A 19,850-nucleotide genomic window follows, 5' to 3' on the forward strand; every position below is an offset into this window, starting at 1 on the left:
AATACAAATCAACGTGCGGAGCGCTTTATAAAAATATTATTTCTGGTAATTAACTGAGGAAGTGAATGTTAACAATTTGGTTGAATGGCCCCCATAAGCATGGCCATAGAATGTGGGATTCCTCTTGACTTATCTAACATTGCTATTCATCGGCTGGCATGCGCTAAAAGGAAAGAGCTGCTTCGAACTCACCCGTGACACCTGTTTCTTCAACAAAAGGGAAGGGGGGGGGGGGGAACTGCAGGATGTGAAAGGGTAGTGTGGGAGACTGTTGCGAGCTAGCATTGAGGGCAGGAAAACAGAAGCAACGTTACCTCTCCAAAAGCTCCTCGGCCAATCACTTTGAGGATTTCAAAGTCTTCTTTGTGCAGCCGCATCTGCTTCACTTTGGCTGTGAAGGGTTTTGCTTTAAGGGAGAAAAGAGAACAGAGGTCAAAACTTCACGTCACTTTAGTTCTTTGACTCTCACGTGCAGCAAAAATCGCAAGTTCAGAGTTGTAACAGAAAATGTGCCATTCATTGACTTCGTGGATATTGTATTCGCGTTTACACAGCGGAAAGTCATCCAGCAATTACATGTCTGACATCGGTGCCAGCATTTCATGCGACTGCATTACTAATATTTCCTGGATTGACTTTGCAGAATATACATCAAAATACAAAAAGTTTGCTCTTTGGCAGATGCTTCACTTCTCCAACCTGTGTCATTTTATTCATTCTAGTAGCAAAAGTAATACGACCCCTGCAAAGTGTAAATAAAGCACACCATTTCGGGCCCTCGAGGTAACCTATATTGGCATGGGTCATTGGGGACAGACAGCCGTATCAATAAATGCTAAAAGACCACATCAATTATTCAGCACCGAGCACGCAGGTTATCCATGTTTATTGCCTCATTCCCATCATCGGGAAGGTCATGAAGACAAATTGAAATTCCAGCCCGAACCTTTGACGCTGCCGCGGCTCCCTTGGTCCGCCATCATCCCGATCCCCAAGCCGTATTCTTACTGAGGGGTTATTAGGAAGACGGTTAGGCCATCACATTTCACGCAAGAGCTTCTTTATCTCAAAGTGATTTGACAAGGTAGAGCTTGAGCAATGGGTGGAATACAAGTTTTCAGTTCTGGTCTAATTCTTCATGAAAAAGGAACGTTGGGGCACAGAGGAAGATGTGATTAGTCGCCGCCTGCTGAGTCAGGTTCTCCACCAAAAGAGACAGCTTTCATCTCTGAACCCACAGGAGGTCGAGACCACAACAAAGCAGGCATGCAAAAACGTGCACATCCACCAAAGGACATCGATCTCCTTCCTCACATTAAAACCAAAGGAGAGCTGAGGTGTTGTCGCTCTGATTTTCATAGCCAGACCAATTTTAAATTGCTTGAGAATTAAAAGTAAAAATAACTACATCATCTGAACAGAGAGTGGTTGACGGAAACACACGGGCCAAAAACAACCTGTTTTACCGGCGTGCAGTATATTATTGGAATTCGTCTTATGGGTGTGAGCGAGTCGGTAAGGTCATACACACTCGCTGCCTGCATTCAATAAGCAATGAACTAACCCACATTTGCGTGGCAATCAATGTGTCTGCTTTCCAACCACTGAACTGAATATGCGGTGCTCCTCTTTTTTTTTTTGTTTTTTTTAACCACAAGACAAGCAAATGCCATCCAGTTTTGTCATCCATCTTAACTCGCTGGCAAAATACACAGGTAGTCCCAAACATAGCAACGGTTGCTCAGACAAGGTGTGGCAAGCAACGCTGGCAATGATTGGGAAAGTGTCAATCCAAGCTCGCTCTGAGCAGGACTGAAGCTCTTTGTTTGCAAGAGCTTTAGCAATGACTACACAGCTGGTGAGTCAAGATTGGAAAAAGATGACATGTCAGTCACAAGTAGTTTCATGCTTTGCAGTCGACATGGGAGAGACCGCTCCATGTAATGAGCGCGCTGCATGTGTGGGGCTATTTACAATGCACACCGCGAAAAATACATAGGCATGTTGGGCCTCAGGAGCCAGTGAAACTGGAAAAACGTGAGTGACGCCAAACTTCTCCATGTAGCCGAGTAGGAGTGCTGTAAACTAAAAATGGCGAACATTTGTGTAGCGCAGGGGTGCCCAATACGTCGACTGAGATTGACCGGTACCTCGCGGACTGGTCCCAAGTCGATCGCAAGGGGTATGGGGGGGGCATTTGTGTGTCTGTGTGCGTGTTATTAATATGATATATTTTTGTATTAGTGCACACTGCATCGTTAGCATCCTATCAGTCTCACTTTCACAAAAAGTATTTAAAAAAAAAAATCACATTAAAAAGCAGATCACCTTTAACCTACGGGGGCGCGTGACCTGCATCAACCGGAAGTTGGAAGCAATCAGCAGTCTGGAATTGCATCTTGCGATCAGAGCTGTACACGTGAGCTACGATCGTTAACACGCTGCAAAAGTACGTCAAGTCTCTACTAAGGGAGGCAGTGATTTGCGTTTCACAAACTTTTGTGTCTATTTTTCAGTTTCGTTCATCTCAGGGGCCGTTATGGCGATTGTTCATCAGAGCATGCGTGTGTAAGTGCGTGCATATGCCCGCGTGTGCGGTAACGGGTTGATCGCGGGAGGTTGGGTGATCGAAAAGTAGACCTTTGGTCAAAAAGAATTGGGCACCCCTGGTCATCTATCCTTATCGCAGCAAGGGCCATTTTGGTGCAGTTTCAGGCCAGTGTGTTGATTTAGCGCAAATGGCACACTTATGAGGCATTTCAGTACATTTTGCGGGCTTGGATTTCGTTCGAGTTGGCATGTAAGCGTGACCGATGTTTCATTCGCTCAGCAGGCAGCTCAGAGCGGCGCAGTCAAATTGATTGCATGTATAGACATATCCCAGCACATTTTTCATGATGAAAGTACTCCATTCGGTTGATACATGATTTTCGTGTAATTGCTGGGTTTGTGCTGGCTCAGTGCATCGTTTCCAAAGTACCTCCACTGCGTCGTGCTTTACGTACATGCTACGTTTTAGGGAAAATATGCCTCGAAGTGTCATGCATATGCTGAACATGGAACTATTAGAATGCCAATACGGAGCTTGACACATTTTCTGGGAGAAAAAGAAAAATGTACAGCAAGTAAGCACACTATCATTCAGCTCCTAGCTAGATGCTGACTGGCCTGATGCCATATGCTTGGCAATTGTGATCGATAGGCGGTGATGCGTGTCAAATGTGTTTATTTTAAGATGACAGTCATAGTTGATGTCAATTTATACTCGTGAGCCATATAAGGTGTATGAGCAACAAAGCATTTGTTGTCCCTCCTCATTATACAATACAGCTGTATTTATAGAGCGCTTTCACAACATCAAATGAGAAATTGTTTCGGGTACTTCTCATTTGACTGGTTAATGACGGGTTGACGGCTAATGCGTACGTGGGAAATGACCCCGGAGCAAATCTATCCAAACAAACCGAGCTCAATGGGGATCTGAAATTAACCCTCGAGGCAACGCTGTATGTTTTAGATGTAAATACTCACAGCGCCGCCTTAAGCTGCACCGTGGCATTCGTGCAAACCTTGTGCTTCGTGGACTTTGTGCTGTAAGGCAAGTCACACGCCATTTCGGTCAATATTTAAGAAAGCAAACATGCACGGGCACAAAACTCCTATAGCCATGAGTCAAAGGTACTTTGCATTTTGAAAGTCAATGAAAGTAAATTGAAATGAAATGCCTGTGCGGCCAGTCAAGTTGTTGTATATGTTTTTTTTTGGTTTGTTTTTTTTTGCAAACCAATTTCTACCCCACACTTCAGTATCAGTAATTGTGAGCATGAGTGGAGTGAATAGTTACAAGTTGAATTACGGTGTGTGCCTCAAAATGTTCTTCTTGTACCCTAAAATTTCAGGTTTGTCTCACTCATAGCCCCCCCCCCCCAAAAAAAAAGAAAAACAGAAGATGGGAGGAATTAGTGGCCTCACGAAGTGCACTGGAAGAACTAACATGATGATGATGTCTGATCTTCGTCTGCGGTTAAGAAACTCTCAAACTACAACCGAACATGATTGTGGGATAACAACATCCAGCAGAAGGAGAGCCTAAGAAGAGCGTAGCACTGGAAAATCAGTTTGGTTCAACTCGGAACAGAAAGCCAAACCGGACAGTGCAGAGTGACGAACGAGCCAGTGAGAGCAGTCAGCAGTTGAGCCAGTTACAGTAAGTGTCCAACCCTTACAACCGCACCACACTCCAACCCTATTCCCACTTCCACAATGGGATGGAGGCACATCTGGAAGCCATCACGGATATTATTTACAACCAGAGTGAGGTAACGACACAAAAATGCTGTTTTCAAGAGAGATGGGGGGGGGGAGATGGAAAGAGATGGTGACTTTTCAGGATTAGACGAGCAGAGGAAGAAACCTGTGGATGGCCTTCCCCTTTGTCTGACCGTGACGGGGCTGCTGGAAGGAAGAGAGCTCATAAGCTACTTTTCATAGTCCATCATGTAACCTTGTTGAGAAAGAGCTATGAATCAATCATAAAAATGAACAAATGCAACCCTCAATGTCTGCCGCGAGGGATTTCACTCACTTGCTCACCTCATTTTCCTCCTCTTCATTTCCAAGAATGCATATGGAAATCACAATTGAACCAGTCCCCCACCCCGCCGAAAATTCTGAGAGAGAAATCCCAGCTGTTTTCCTATGGTGTCGCATGGTTACAACCAGCGAGTCTGTCCATTTAATTTCCCTTTTATTCATCAGAAACATCTGATTCAATTCAAGCTGGCCCCAACAACTTCAGCATCGTGTTCCTGCGCCTTCCACTCCCAAAATGAGCTGGTTCGCCCTTCCTTCTTCACAATGAATTTATTCCAAATTCATTGCCTGACAAATAACATTGAAGTGAGTTGTTGAGTGACAGATAGCTGAATGAAGCATTTCAAGGTCACCGGGAACAAAACATCATTCCATTCTTCAAGGGGAAGTGACTCTGTAGCCCACGCTCTCTTTAGTCATACAAATGCAAGTAGCCCAAACAAATTGCCCCAAATATAGCCGAAAATAGAAACAGACCACTTTGTCAACGCCTGGGGCTCTCCCAACAGATGTGTTTGTGGGGCGGGGCACCACCGACCCAAATGAAAGGTGTCTGGCTCTCTCGTGAATGATAGCTGTGAGATCGCCGCAGGCGTGCGGACAGCAGCCCAACTCCCAGTTTGCAATGCAAAATATTTGTGACTAAATCACTGAGAACCGCCGGAAATAAGTGAAGGGCAAAATGGGAAAGCGCTCAAACGGCAGACAATTTTGCTCTGCAGCGGGAAATACAATCCAGTGCGCGAGCGCACGCGAGTACACTTGGAACACAGAGTGCGAGCTTTCAAGTCAACGCGTTTGACCCACAGTGCAAACAAGTGGATTTATGCAATTCTGTGTCAACATGCCCTCCCAATATGTGGAGATAAGGTGAGAACGGCAGCAGCGTTTCAGGATACGTTACCAAGAGCGCTTTTTCTGTATACTGTAGTCTGATAATACAGGGAACTGTTGATGATACAAAATACCTGCGAAGGTGGTGATGGTGACGATGCGTTGGGATTTTTTATTTTTTTTTAAATCAATACTTTTACTCCAGACAACAGTACAACTACGATTACCATTTTGGATTGAAACCAAGAATGCGTCACTTTGATTCCCACTATTGTGCATCTCTATGTGTTCCGTCCCCACAGAAGGCATCTTCTGTACGACTGGAAGCATGGCAAATGTCCGCACCCCCCTTTTTCCTGCAGTGCACATCAAAATGTCATAGCCCGCAGCACTCGAAAATGATTCTCCTGAACTGAACCTTTTTTTTAACACAAAGGGAACTTGCAGAATTATCTTTTTTTGCCCGTGACTCTGGTGAAACAGAAACTGACAGCTGGACGACTCGTCTGTCTGCAGTAGAAACATTTTCTCCTGCATTCCCGGGAACAAGTGAATTTATGGCAGAATCTAAACCTGAGCCTGAGAGCCAGCAATACCATGCACGAGCAATGTTCTGTAACCGGGACAGCATTTTCCAAAGCCCCGTGGTTTAAGAGAAATAAATAAGATGTTCCATTAGGCGTACACGAATGTCGAAATACTGTGGCACCTTGTTAACTTCCAGAAAGAAGCACTTAATACACCGGGCAAGTTAAAGGCACCAATCAGCAGTATACATCTCATCCATGTTCTAACAGCAACATGTAACAACATCCTGATAAGATATTGCGTCACAAGTTTCCAAAAGCCTTTTCTGGGCACATCACCGTTATTCCCCAGCTGATGGTAGTGGTGTGTGTGTGTGGGGGTGGGGGGGTACTCTGTGCCTCAAGTGGTGCAGCCCAGCGAGGACTGTGCACCATTTAAGGGTTTGAGTCCCATCGGGTCCACCCGTTACTATAAATGGATTCACCCATTTGTGTAAGAGCATCCACCAGGCTTTTGTTATGACCTTCCAGTAAGACGAAAGGAGTTGCTGTGATAAGATTACCAGGTGGTCATTCATCAAAAAGGGGGAGACAGAGAAGAAAGGATCTTGATGCACCAAACCTCAGTTTCTCCTGCGTATAAAATTGGGAGGCGACCGCCTTCGCCAAATTCAGAGGATGAGTCGCTCAGACATTCGAGGGCTAAGTGACCAGCGTGAGCGTGCATGGGTAAAACAAGCCTGATCCATTTAGGATGGATTCACGACTGTAAAAACGGTGACAACAAACAAGCCTCTGGGACAGGAGCAGGCAGAGACCGAGATAACGGGTAGGAGACAAGTGACCTCATAGATAAGTAGATTGGGTCTGCGGGAGAGGACAGGGTGTGGCAACTGACCGCTGTTGCCATCTAGGTGAATGCGTCGCCATCGCCTCGCTCAACAGACTCATAAACTACTCACTGGACTCCGTCAAAGCCGGCGACGACATACCAAGAAAGCACGCCAACTTTCACCCAACAGGCTCGACTGCCACACCCGCGTCTTCTCATTTTATCACGCAACTGCGTGCCTCTCGTTAAGAGGTGAAACAAGCAGGCTACTGTTGCGTCTCTGTAAGAAAATATTGTATATCACGAGAGGACACAAATAGCCATGAAATGTCCCCACCATTTGATGAATGGAGGTGCAGCACATGACAACACATCAAGTCAAGTTGGGTACGTTTTCATTGTCTTTGTCTGTCTTGCTCTCCTGAACAAATGGCACACATGTCTGCCTTCTTCAGTCTGCAAGTTCCCTTTATGACTCTGGCGGTGTGAGAAAAGGAATCCAACTATGTGTGCATGAATGCGGTCCAGAAGGCTCTATGAATCCTGCAGATCGTTTCTGCACTTTGAGGACACTGCAGGCTAAACTGACGAGAACTCATGCACAAGTCTTTCGCATGCTAATTGAGAGCATGTGCAGTCCAACTGGCGCATGGCACGCAGACAGACCCGGGGACGCGCTTGTCAGTCACTAGGCAAAGTTGAGATACGGCAGTGTGCGAGGGAGGGGTGGGAGCACCGGCCAAGAGGCGGGAGGAGGGGGCGCCGCGAGGAGATGACAAACAGGAAATAGACAAGAGAATGCATCGAAAAACAGGAGGGCGAGTGGAGATGCTCGATTATCACAAATCAGCAATCGCCGGGGAGCAGCATTTAAAGAATGGAAGCCGACTGACCGTCATTGACCATCACAAAGAAATGCACAATGAGGCCAGAAGCAGGCAGACAGAAAAGACACGCAGAATGCAAAGGAGGGGCGAGTGGGGGAACTGGTGGACAAAGAGGTCGATCTGGCCCCTTCCAAACAGCTGCTGCGCTCCCGTACATTGCACCTCAGCTCCAAATTCCACAAGCAGCCCAGCAATGGGGGCTGCGGGACTGAGACTGAGTCAGCGATTTTTTACACACACAACTGAGCCCAAGGCTCAAAGCAACCGGGAGCTGTGCAGCAAACGTAGAAAAGATATGAAGCAGCCAGATCCAGCGGTTTGGAGCCATTTCCTCTTGCAGAAAGAACTCTTCAAAGCGGTCGTCCTCAAGAACGCATTGTCTGAGCGAGCTGATAGCAGCAATGCCGCGCACCGAGTTACCACCATAGACTGATGCTAACTTACACTTGCAGCTAGTGTTTGCGAGGACTTCTGCCTCGTAGTGTCGGGTCTCGGTTCAATTCCTGTCCTGCACATCACGATAGGGAATCTGTTGTCGACACAGTTGGGAGTTGTCTGGCAGCATAAGCAGTAGCTCAAGACTGAACCAAACCCACTTGAATGCGTGATGATTACTTTCCCAAAGGCAGTTAAATCTACAACTGAAGACTCCAAAAATGTAGGTGGTCCAAACACATATGATGCTACGTGTGGAAATGTTCATCCGGAAAAGGGTTTCCCGAAAAATGTCAGCGCAAGACCCATCTCAGAAATACGTTTTTTTCCTTAGCAAAATATACCATCTACGCAATTTCAATTCAAGTTTGAACTGTGATTCTTAGTTTGGAGAAAGTGGGCTTAAGATTGTAAATAACCACAATAACTGCAAGTCAGAAGGCTTCTAAAGTGGAAAAAAAAAAAGAAGTATTTCTCCACGAGTAAGTACATGCCCACAGCTGCGAAGCAGAGGCAAGACGATCTTGATTGGATTCCTTGGCATCCCCCCCATCCAACCATAGCTGGGCTTTTGTGCCTGATTCTCTGCTGACAGATAAACATCCTGCAACAGGAAAGAGAAGCCAAGCTGGAGGAGGAGAAAGCAGAGGCCAGAGAAAATCACATTATTTATGAACCTGTTCTGTGACAAAGCTGCGGAGGGCTCTGGTTTTAAGAGCCTCAAATAGGTTTCGTCCTGGGGTCGAGACGGCGGAGGGTCGGCCAGCAGTCAAACTCCCATACTGATCGTTTTATAGCCGCAAAAACACAGAGAACGTATTGCAATTTAAATTTTTATGGCATCTCTCGAAACCCATCTTCTATATTAAAGGATTATCATGACTTTAAAAAAAAAAAAAGATTAGTTTAGAGATACAATAATGTGTACACATGGTTTAAAATGGATCTACTGTGGAAGCCAAATTGCCTGTGTGGCTGGATCCCAAGAAGCCGGGGATTCTCTAATCCTGACATTTAACAACAGCTAGAGGAAGGTTACTCTAACTTTGGAATGTATGACATTATTTTAATCCTCTTTCTGTATCAATTTTACCATGGGCATACGCTTTTGGTGCAATTGCTCAGTACACTGGGCGGACAAGTCCACTCTCCCAGAATCGAAGAACTGAAAAACTATGACAATTTTTTTTTTTTTTTTAAACTGAGAGCGCACATTGGTCAGAGGCAACTGAGCTGAAAGCCACATGACCAACTAACCAACCGTACATTTCAGTTTACCGCAGTTTAGCCCGATTCAAGTAAACCTTGATATGGCTTGTGTTTTCACTTCAGGGCAGGAAGGCTACCGACATAAGTAGTGTGACACAGCAGCATACTACTGAAATCGGGCTGGGGGAAAAAAAACGTCTCCTCACTCGGTGAAGTCGACCACAAAAATGGGTCCACACAAAAATTCCTGCCTTGAAAGTAAGAATTTTAAAAGCACATCTGCGGCACCACTGAATTCTCATGACCGCCCGGCGGCTGTTAAAAGCCTCTCCAGCTAACCTAGCTTAGCACAAACATGCTGCCTGTCCCTCATCGCCAAGCGCTGAGCGGTGACGTGTGCGAGTGTAATGTGACATGATGAATGTGTTCACAAAATGTCAACCAAATTGAATGACCTGAAAAGCACAGCTTGGTGCAAACAAACTGCGACCTCGCCCCAGGGCGCTGTCTCAACATAGAATACAAACGTACCTAGTGTAGTCTATTGTACGAATGTAATTGTAGATTGAAACGTTTGTCAAAGTTTAAAGTGACGTTCCCAACACCCCTTATTTGAAGAGTCAGCTATAGGCAAAAGCTCTTCTTCCCCCGACCAGATCGGAAGAGAAAAAAGTATGTGAATGTTTTTTTGCTCGATGCAAGCTGGCTGCTCCCAAAATGGACATGTTAGACAGGTTTCCAAAACTTTTCCCGTTAGCAATATGAGAAATATGAAGAAGGCATTCAAGATGTTTCTTCATCTGCAGCGCCGACTGGTTGATGTGTCGCTCGCTGTGAGCTAGACTGGCAAACCAAAAAAAAAAAAAAGGACTTGCTAATTGGTGTCAAGTCATTTTGAGCAGACACTTTTCCTCAGTGTCCAAGTGTTTGCATGGCATTGAAAGCACAATTAAAGCTTTGCGTAATTTCCCAGGATTCAATCCTTTCCTGTCCTGTAGAAACACCGCCTCATGACGTTAACGTCGACACTTTGGAGCACCGTGCTACGACAACTAAACTCAAGCTAAAACCTGCAAATCCAGTCATTAGAACCAAACTTGCGGTTACGGAGGTATGAGGCGTGTGTTTTATGTTATACTGCGGAAGTCCACTTCAAATGTGTTTTGAAAAAGCTGCAGGAGGAAGAGAAAGAAATTCAAGGCTGGAGTTTCACTGCCGCTCACAGCGTTCGATGTCAATGAAATGCCGAAATGTCAGCTTGCGTGTTCTTTTCAAGTGATTCAATAGCACTGTGTCTGCAGTCGCCGTACACATGAAACAGCACGCCGAACCATAAGCGAGTGTCAACACTGAGCAGCAACAACACAGAAGAAAACAATAGAAGCAATTAAACTTAAGTTTGGTTGGCCTGGATTGACTCTTCTGCCCCGCTGATTTCAACAAGGATAACCTCAGCAGTCCTCGGGGCTGGATGGCTCCGTGGTGAAGGGAATGTCCCGATGCTGCAACAGTGGTGTTAGGTTTAACACACAAGACTAGCTTTTCCAACTCGGCTGTGTTGACAGCGGGTGTGAACGCGCCAACCTAACCTCCCCTGATAAAAACAAAGTAAGACGACTGAAATAACCCACAAAAGAAAGTTCATGACAGCATTGGTGGCCTGATGAGCGGGGGTCAGCCAAATCCACAAGGAGAGAATGAGGCAGAAAAGGAGAGGAAGATGAAAAGCAAGATGGTAGGGGGTGCGGAAGGACAGGGGAAGAGGAAAGGGGAAGCGCGGAGGGGTCGACGTCATTAGCGGTCAGGTCCTGGGGGTCCTGTGGGCCTGGCTAATGACCCGTGTGCCGCAGCGTATCCTTTGAGAGTCGCGCAAAGGAAGTCAAAACAGCAGCCGCCGCCTTTTAATGAGCCATCGCAAATATCGGTACGCCTGTCTTAGCCCAACAAAATATTGATATCGTCAACAAAATATCACTCATGCTGCCTTCATAAAATTCCGAAATCTTGTTCATCCTGTTACTTGAGTTCGGTCATGTGAAATTTGCAAGCTGAGCCGTCATTGATTTGTGAGTAACGGTTATGTCATTATCAGTCAAGAGCAAGTACTAAATAAAATGTGAAAGGGCCATTAAATTTCATTTTATTTTTAAATCTAAATTTGAGCACGAGGCAGGCGGCCATTCAATTTCCATCAGCGCTTCTACCCTGCTCTTGGCAATTGCGCATGGTTAGTATTGGGCATCAACACACCTTCGCACGCCACTGCTCAGCAATATCAAGATAAAATGATAACGGAACAAAGACGCAGACTGGGACTCAACGGCCATTTTGTGTCCTATTTAGACCAGCAGCACAAATGAGACATGAGCTTCTCTGCAAGCGGGACTCCGCGGCAAAGGAAATGACCGCGTTAATGACTTGAAGCGCTTGTCAACACCACCACAATGCTGGACACAAGCGAGCGCGCAATGATACAATGCAGTACAGCTGCCTCACTTCCTTCAATGACATCATGTCGACGTTTAGTCCCAACGAGCTCATTGAGCTCTTGTGCTTTCTTCCTGTTCGCTGCGCCCACTGTCACCACCGGACAGCCAGACAGGAAACGTCAGAACAGCCCGAGAGGGCGTGAGGATGTCCTGTTCGGAGACGGCTTCTATAAAATGGTCAGGCCCGGGAGCGAGATCATTGTAACGTAGACCCGGTACTCTTCATCCTTTGGTTCAGCTGCGAAAAATCTATTCATTGAGACCCTGAATATATGATGAACCCTCTTTTCCATCCGCAACTACTGAATTCGTTTCAAAGTGGTCGAATCACATGCTAGCTGCTGGAACAGCAATAGGCAGAAAGTACAAGATGCCAAGGGGCTGAGAGCATGGCCTCACATACAAGGCTTTTTGTTCTGGATGAGGTGGAACCAAAGGGGCCTGACGTCAAATTTAAAGCGTGTAGAGCAACACCTACTCCCTGGAACCAAAATGTCATTCTAAGAGCTATAGCGAGGACACTCAGAGCGACGAGTCAAAACAACAAGTGTGTCTCTGTATAAGTGAGCGCACATACACACTAAGGTGTGTGCGCGCGTGTGTGTGCGTGCGTCTGGGGGATGCTGCCAATAAGAGCCCTGCAAAGCGGAACACACATACATCAGTTGAACAGCTGGCCATTGCGGGGATCACAGATGCCGGATTGAGAAAAGGTCAGGTCGTAAATGAATCATGTGAACCTTAACAAACAGAAACTGCAAATAATACGAGAAGAAAAAAGATGACATCCAGAAATGTTTTTCCCTCCGCACAAATAGGACAACTCTCACACTTAACTCAGCTGGAGCAGAGCACAGTAGTAAACACGTCAAATTGACTCATACACTCAAAGGCTGAGTCAGAATTGCTGGTTTATTACATTTTTTTTTTTCTAAAGGGGTAGATGAGGTTGCTCGGCACAGAAAACAAGTTTCTTTTTGTAGAGCGGCGCTCAATCTCCACACAGATACAGCCTGACTCATTATTGCCTTTCACACATTGTGCTGGCATGTATTATGTTGCAGATTTATCACAATTAAAAAAAAACTCTACACCCCTCTTCACAACATAGGCATGCCCCAGCAGGTTCTGATGTTGTTTCATCGATGTGAATAATGCTGCCATCTCCCTCCTGTGAATGTTGCAGGAGGCAACACTACGTTCTTGGGTGCTTCGAGTGGTGCTAACGTCAACCCATTTAGGAGCTATAGCTGTCGATAATGTGTTGGTCCTCATTGCGTTGTGATAAAAGATGACGTTGGAGTTCACAAACCGCACGAAGCGTGAAGGAGAAGCAGCATGAGCCCGAACGAGAGAAGTCTGCTCTGCACACTAACGGCAGATGTAAACACACGAAATCGGGACGCGGCGTACTTTCCCATGTGGGTTTCCCCTGTGGCTTTGGGTCATGCAGGGGTCTCCGTTTCAGGTGCAATGAGGTCACCAAACAAGAAGAAAAGCACCTCCAATCGAAATGGTGGCCTTCATCTGTCCCCGATCAGCGCCTTATTGATGATGTCTCACAAAAAGGCGTACTGCCCCGATGACCGTGGTTCGAACGTGGGACCTTTAGGCCGGAGCCCGACTTTGGCTGTACATTCTTAAGTCTGCTGAAAAAGGCGGCTCGGACTAAAGCTGGAGTGTGATTGGGTTTCACGCAGACCATCTTGAACCGTTTTACAGCATGTAGGATTGAACTGTGTTTATGCCATCTATCAGATGGAGCCTGCTTTTAACAGGCTGCCACTGGGACGTTTCTTTTGTAGTGGTAAAGCAGAAATTGGAGGCTGTCAAACTAATAGAGTGCTTGTAATTTTTATTACAGGTGTGCCGCTCTTCTGACCGGGTGATCGAGCAAGGCACTCGAGGAGAAAAAAAACGACGTTAATCATTATAGATTTTGTTCACAATATCAAATATTCAAATGTGATTGCATGGGCCCCGAGGGCCAATGATCACAGAAATCCATGGAAAATCAACTATTCGGGACATCTCGACGATATTAAACATGCTCCAATACTATGACAGTGACACCCCTTTACCAGCCTGCCATCTGGGCAGGAGCCAGCTCAGCCGTGTGGAGACACTCGAGGTGTGGATAACAACACCGATTTCAACGCTTTTACCAGCCAAGCGACCCGCTTCGCACCACTCAGCTTCGGCCGAGCCGGCGATGCGGCTAATAATCATTGATATGATAAAGACAGCAAACAACCGTTGCATTCTCACGCTAAGCGAGCAACCACGTCCGGTGTTTTACAAGCCCACAGAGATCAGTTTTTGGAACAGGCCGACAACAGGTTGTACAGATGCCGATGGGTGGGGTAGTCAAAACTGAACAACCACAACGAACTGCCATCTGACCGCTTAACTACCATCCTGTCGACAGTAATTATCACGACTAGTGCCTGTCTTTTACTAATGAATTGGGGCACAATGGTTGTCACCTAAATGAAATGTTTTTCTTGCATTTGATTTTTTACTTCCACTGTCGGGCGTATCATGAATCCACATTCCCTCCTATGAGGGCACATAGTTGCTGCTGCTGCTGCTGCTTCCAGGGCTTTCCCAGACATGCAGGGCAGGGCAGGCATGCTCCGGCAGCGAGCTAAAAAAGGTGAGTTGTTCACATTCCTGCTTCATGCACAAACCAAACTCCCCATGTCATACTGGCGCGCACGCACATTTAGCTCCTCTACGCTACCCAATGAGCGCGCATGCGTGCGTGCATGTGTGTGTGTGTGTGTGTGCGCATCCCCCAAGCTTCATGTGATGTCTTCCTCCCCCCCAATCTTCGTACGAGAGGAGTGGAAAAGTTACAAAATTGCAAGCTGTACAGTGAAAACACCTTTGCTGGTTATAAACTCGCAAGAACGTGGAAAGGAGAGGCCACGCAACTGTGATTAGTGTGAAACCATGGAAACAAAACAGCTTGGAACAGCAAACAAGTTTACTCCTATGGTCCGAAAAAGGGAGTCAAAGTTACATGTGACACCGTAGGTTATGTGTCAGGAGGCAGTTACTGTCTTCTTGGGGTCACCACCCTCACATTCTACTGGGGTATCTATGACGGTTAGTGTGTATGGCTTTAAAAGGGAGAGCTTGCCTAGTGAATACCATACGCATCGCTGAATAATAAGAGTGTCGAGTTGGCTGACCCAGTAGCCAGCTTGCAGGTTAAATGACTCGCCGTCAGTTGTGGCACAAATAGTCTTCATTTGATTCAACACAAATCAGTCTGCTGTCCCAGAGGACAACAGAAATCCGAAAAATATTTATTGATGACGAGCTGAAATTCAGAGTATGTTAATGTGTAGTTTTTTGTTATTGAGGAAGTGTTAGTGTTAAGGAAAAGAGCAGGCAGAGTGAGCCCCACCACTACTATAAAAGGAATGTGATGTGGAAGGGAGGGCCGGTGCACAACCAACGTTCTTAGCCTATCGTCTTACCAAAAAAGAACAACAATGAGAGGCTGTCTGCACAGGGCCCCAAACAGGGGGAAATGGAGAATAAATATTGTAGTAGTAAAAGATGGTACGACTGCCTTACCCCAATCCAAAAACTCCAGAATATTCTTCTCTCTTCGGAGTGGAGAATTGTTGCACTCATCGTAGAGACACACCAGGACGTCCAGAAGGGTTTCCACACTAAGACACTGGCCATTGGAATCAGCGGGCCCGTCCAAAATCAGCTTTTCCAGCTTCTTCAAACGCACCTCTCCCGACATGGTTGTGCAGTCCAGTTGGGTTTAATGATGAGTGAGTGAAAATACGACGAAAAAGGCTGGGCTCGAACAAGCCAGTCAAAAAAAAAGTTATCTCACCTTGAATAGGTTTGGAAAATAAGGAATCACAAACTTTCAGCTGCGGGGAAGTCGCTGTATTGCCAATTTACTCATAATCTTTGCTTCCAGATCCACATTTGGGGCGTATATGGGGTGCAGCAGCTCCCCATGTTAACATTCCCGATCGCCGCAGGGCACAAGAGAAAAGTGTAGTCGTCCCAATAACATGGCCTAGCTGCCCCAGGCCGGTTGGTTTGGAAGCTGCTCTTTGATTGAACAAAAATGGAAAAGGGTCCTCTCGCCGCGGTTTAACGGTTTCCCCTGAGTAGATGTGGCACACATTTGGGATTCTCCATTCCAGCCGCAATGCTACAAAGCCCCGCTGCCCCTCCTCTATACTCCGGGAATGCAAAGGGCGACACAGGCTTAGTTAGCAGTCTGCTACCTTAGCCGAGTAGCTTGCAAGCTAGCGTTGTGAACGTTACTTCGCTTTACTGCCAAATGTCATCATTACAATTTTCTTCAAAGGATCCCCTTGTCATGTGCTCACCGTGCCTGTCAAACGTAAGCCAAATCGGGGCCTTTCAAATCGTATTCGTAATTTGCACCCCAAAAAATATCCTCTTGTTGTCGCAGCACGGTGCTGCCAGATATGTTCTTTAAATCCCAGTGTCCGTCCTCAAACGAAAACGTCTCCTTAGTTCCAACCCACTTCGACACGACGGTTGTTTTTGAAGAGTTCGAAAGAAGTAAGTTGGCCGTCAAATTATGCGGAGGGCCTCGTCTCTCGCTTTCTCTCTTTTTTGGGGGGAGAAGAGCCCGTCTGCCGTCAAGTGAAACCCAGAGGTCTGGTGTCGCTGCCTCTAAACACGGGACGCAGCCGAAAGTCCCTCTTGTCCTCTTCGCCTTTGGTTCGCCTGCTACCTCCCCCGCTGCTCCGTCGCCTCTTAGCTGCCTTCACACAGCGGAGCGACCCGCTACCAGAGACGTTCAACCGTGGAGATGAAAATCTCAACCGACCTGGTCGTAGCCTCGCGTTGCATTATGGGAACCAACGCTCCTTGGTAAAATATGAACAATGGATGAAAACAAAAACGTTTCTACCCCAAATAATAAATACAAGGGCATTACAGATTTCAGTTTAAAGCGCTACAAAAACAACCATGGGAGGAGGCATTTATGAACAAAACCGTTGACGCTGCCGCGCATGCGTAGAACGGGGGGGGCGCCATCTTGGCGTTGGTTTAGAGCCATTCTTCTTCGTCTTAAAGCATCTTTGGTTACTTCTGCAGGCAAAATCTCAGATCACTGTCATGGCGCCCATCGCAGCATCTGCTGTGCGGAAAAGGGGGAGGGAATGGAGGGAGGGGGGTGATGCTGAGGGCTGTCAAAAAATGTGAATGGAAACTGCGGGCTGTCTGTCAGGCTGCTGGTGGCGCGGTGCATACCAAGGGATACATTGTATTTTTTTTCGTTTGTTTTTACAAGTGCCTCTTTATCAAACTGCAATACTGTACTGTACAACAATATGGGAGATTAAAACGTTTTTTTATGATTCTGTTGCATTGCAGTCACACGTAGTGAATATGTTTTTGGGTGCATGATCAGTACTGTGGATTAATCCCATGCCGATCTTCAAGAGATTGGCACAATGCACGTGCACCCTTTCTATGACCCCGGATAAAAGTAATTGTTTATTCACAAAGCCTAAAGTCACAATCTTTATGAGCAGAGGGAGGCCAAAAGGAATATTTGCTCATCATTTTGAACACAAATGGAGTTCAACATGTGACATTTTATTCTTCATTACTCTGATTTATCACACCGCATGCTTTTGAAGTCAGGCACTTATCAAAGCTCAAAGTACATCGATTAATGATTAACAGACAAGATTGTCACCAGAGCGTGCTCACTGATGGGGGCTGGCGGTGCAGTGAGATCAAGAATGAGGCCCTGTGTTTGTCAGTGTGCACAGGTCCAAAATGCACTCATATTCCACACATTCTGACTTTCCCTACTTTGGACGAGCAAAAGGGGCACAAAGAGGGAAGTTGTTTGCAATCTCAAGACACATTACACGGGTCAATTTAGCACGCGAGATTTGTATAATAGATCCACGGTACATAATGATCAGGTGTAGTTGGAAGCATTCTATTTCAGCGTGGTGGTTATAGAGGAACAGCACAGTGACAACGTCTGTACTCCCCTGTCAAATGACAGGTTTTTATCAGACAAAAAATGAGACCAAAGGTAAATAATTTAAAAACTTTTCCTACCATTAACGTGACATATCATCTGTACAACTCAATTGAAAAAAAAAACCTTTTGTCCAGGGGGAAGTAGGAATAAACACGTGTGTTGTCAGTATCACATCCCAACATTGACTCTTATAAATGCTAATATGGCTGCGTTCAAAATAAACCAATTCACATTCACAGCTAACAGTGCTTTCAGAACAGCCGCAGCTGTAACAAAACGCTTTGCAGAACATTTAACCTGAAGTCACAAAAATAAAACAGAACACATGCCATGGAACGTTTAAACCAGGTCCTGCAAGAAGATCTCCATTTGTGGAATATATAAAGTTGGCCGCTGCGATTGCACGTCTGTGTGTGCCTGTCTGAAAAAAATAAGGCCCGACAAATAAAGAAAATAAGGCGCCTATGAAGTTTCACCTTTCGGAAAACAATAATAATTGATACCACTAGATGGCTCCAAGTACCTCTATCATGACATCTGATATCACTAAGTCACAGTAGACATTATCCCATATACTGCACTTAAAATGCATTTGGATGACCAAAGAAACACGTACATTACTATAGAGAGAAAGAGAGAGAGTAGAAACGCTAGTTTGTTTTGTGTCTTATAAATCTTTTATTATACGTCGTAATTGGCAGCGATTTCATTGGAAATGATTACAACGAACTACTGTCATAACGTAGATTCGTTATATCCCTCGAGGTTTGACGATAGATAGATAGATAGATAGATAGATAGATAGATAGATAGATAGATAGATAGATAGAGAGATAGATAGATTAGAATACGAGTTTTGCGACAGCAGTGCCCTCTAGCGCACATTACTGAAAACGTACTTTTAAATACAGTGTTGTGTTGTGTTTTTTATCCGTACTTTTCTCGCAGTATTTTAAAATCTTGGAGACCGAGGCGTTCAATTAAATTAAAAGTTAATGCAAATATTAATGCTCAGTCCTATCTAATCATGTCTGATCCTATTTGTCTAAATCTACTGTGCCGCGCAGGATTAGTTTGAGTCGAGCCATGCTGAAATGCAATTAGACGCTCGTGTACTTGACTGGGTCGTTGAGCAATAATTGTTCATGGGTCTTGTCTGGTCTGGCGCTTTCCACCTGTGATAGACTGATCGATGATTATTGAGCAATTAGTTGGATTGCAGACTGCGCCGGTCGATCGTCTTGGTTGGGCGTCTGCTGTCCCTCGGGGGCCTATTATGGTGCAAAGGAGCGATTCGTCCAATATTTGACGTTCAGATGGCGCAAGGAGCATGTGAATAATAATGACGAATTTGCACTGACCACCAACAAGTTCAATATTGACTCTGCGGTGCTGCTCCGCCTTCGCTCCGAGGGGGATGTTTTTCAATGACAGTGCTTACATATCATTTGCAAAAGTCAAGCCCCTTCTCTCCGAGATGCCCGCTTACATGTATGCATAGTTCTCCCAATTTAAAAAAAAAGTCTCCATTCTTCCGTAGTCGTCATTTTTGAGGCGCCTGCAAAGGGATCTGCTTTCTGGGATGGCACAAATGGAAGGGAACGACCTATAAATTGGATGCCTTTTGAATGCAAATGTTGCATGTTAATTAACACCTCCAATGTTGATTGTGGGAGTTCAGTGGCCTTTGATTGAAAAGAAATGGCACCTAGCAGCATTGAGATGTGGCTTTGAACTAAAAGCAACTTGTCTCTGATTGACATGGGAAGGAAGGAAGACTGGGGGGGGAAAAAAAAGGAAGGACGTCTTCATTTGTCGAATTAGGGCTTGTAATGATTAGAGAGGACAAATGTATTTTAGTGTATAGGCACTTAGACTGCCTCTTGACTGCACTCAACAATGGAAGGCAGCAGACAACCTGATTGAGCACTTTGGCCCACACATTTAGTCAGGGGAAGAGAAAGAGTGAAGAGTGGATACAGTTCGTAATTGCCACCCTCATGATGAAGTTATATATATATA

The 19,850-nt window shown here is 45.7% G+C and overlaps 1 protein-coding gene across 2 annotated transcripts in view; it reads right to left on the reverse strand.

The window, feature by feature from the left end:
- Window positions 1-16,700, reverse strand: part of cdc42bpab (CDC42 binding protein kinase alpha (DMPK-like) b) — a 50,775-nt gene extending 34,075 nt beyond the window's left edge. Inside the window, exons 1-2 of one of the 2 annotated variants that reach the window (XM_019857998.1) lie at window positions 15,395-16,700; window positions 315-406 (exon numbers count right to left, since the gene is read on the reverse strand). In XM_019857998.1, coding sequence (XP_019713557.1) covers window positions 315-406; window positions 15,395-15,572 — 270 coding nt within the window. In that variant the 5' untranslated portion in view covers window positions 15,573-16,700. The remainder of the gene's footprint in view (window positions 1-314; window positions 407-15,394) is intronic. The other variant, XM_019857999.1, reaches the window with a different exon arrangement.
- Window positions 16,701-19,850: the final 3,150 nt, after the last annotated feature.

This window comes from Hippocampus comes, unplaced genomic scaffold (genome assembly GCF_001891065.2).
Source record: "Hippocampus comes isolate QL1 unplaced genomic scaffold, H_comes_QL1_v1.1 scaffold339, whole genome shotgun sequence".
Taxonomy (NCBI): Eukaryota; Metazoa; Chordata; class Actinopteri; order Syngnathiformes; family Syngnathidae; genus Hippocampus; species Hippocampus comes.